This window comes from Nannospalax galili, unplaced genomic scaffold (genome assembly GCF_000622305.1).
Source record: "Nannospalax galili isolate Female #2095 unplaced genomic scaffold, S.galili_v1.0 scaffold263, whole genome shotgun sequence".
Taxonomy (NCBI): domain Eukaryota; kingdom Metazoa; phylum Chordata; class Mammalia; order Rodentia; family Spalacidae; genus Nannospalax; species Nannospalax galili.
Window position 1 is genome coordinate 1 of NW_008350402.1, and position 731 is coordinate 731.

Consider the following 731-nt stretch of genomic DNA (forward strand, 5'->3'; position numbering starts at 1 on the left):
TTATATACCATGACTGAAGACAGAAGGCAAACCACAGCCAGTGGACAATGATGGGTGGACAGTCTTGGAACTGCCCGGCTTCTCAGGCCAGGACTCAGAGTGGGATCTGGCCAAACGAGTGAAAATAACCTTGTTGGCAGAATTCACTCCTGGCCTTTCTGTTGATGAACAGCACCCAGCAACCCTGTCAGAGAAACCCACGTGACAGACTGGAACCAGAAGAGACTGGGAAGCCACTCCCTCAGTAACTAGACCAACCTCTCTCTTGCAGCCCTGGGCTGATCTTGGACTTATCTTGAGCTGGTGCCCCTCTTGAGGCATCTGTTCTGTCTTGAACAGGGAGCTGAGGGTGTGACCTCTTCCAGGCCCAGGATTCTGATACTACACGCAATGGAGGAAAGACAACATCTTCAACAAATGGTGTGGGCAAAACTAGATCTCCACCTGCAGAAGAATGAAACTAGATCCTTATCTTTCACCTTGCACAAAAGTCAACTCTAAATGGATCAAAGACCTCAATGTGAAACTGGAAACCCTGAAACTATTAGAAGAAAATATTGACAATAACTTATAAGATATAGGTGTAGGAAAGGATTTTTTAAATCGGACAGAAGTTGCTCAGGAATTAAGGTTAGCAATCAACAAGTGGCACCTCATTAAACTAAAAAGCTTCTGTACAGCAAAAGAAACAATCAAAAAAGTGAAGAGAAAACCCACAGAATGGGAAAAAA

At 44.5% G+C, this 731-nt stretch overlaps 1 protein-coding gene across 1 annotated transcript in view; it reads right to left on the minus strand.

The window, feature by feature from the left end:
* Window positions 1–82: 82 nt before the first annotated feature.
* Window positions 83–731, minus strand: part of LOC115072821 (casein kinase I-like) — a 4,605-nt gene continuing 3,956 nt past the window's right edge. Inside the window, exon 2 of the mRNA XM_029570750.1 lies at window positions 83–444. Within this exon, the coding sequence (XP_029426610.1) occupies window positions 242–444 (203 nt within the window). The 3' untranslated portion in view covers window positions 83–241. The remainder of the gene's footprint in view (window positions 445–731) is intronic.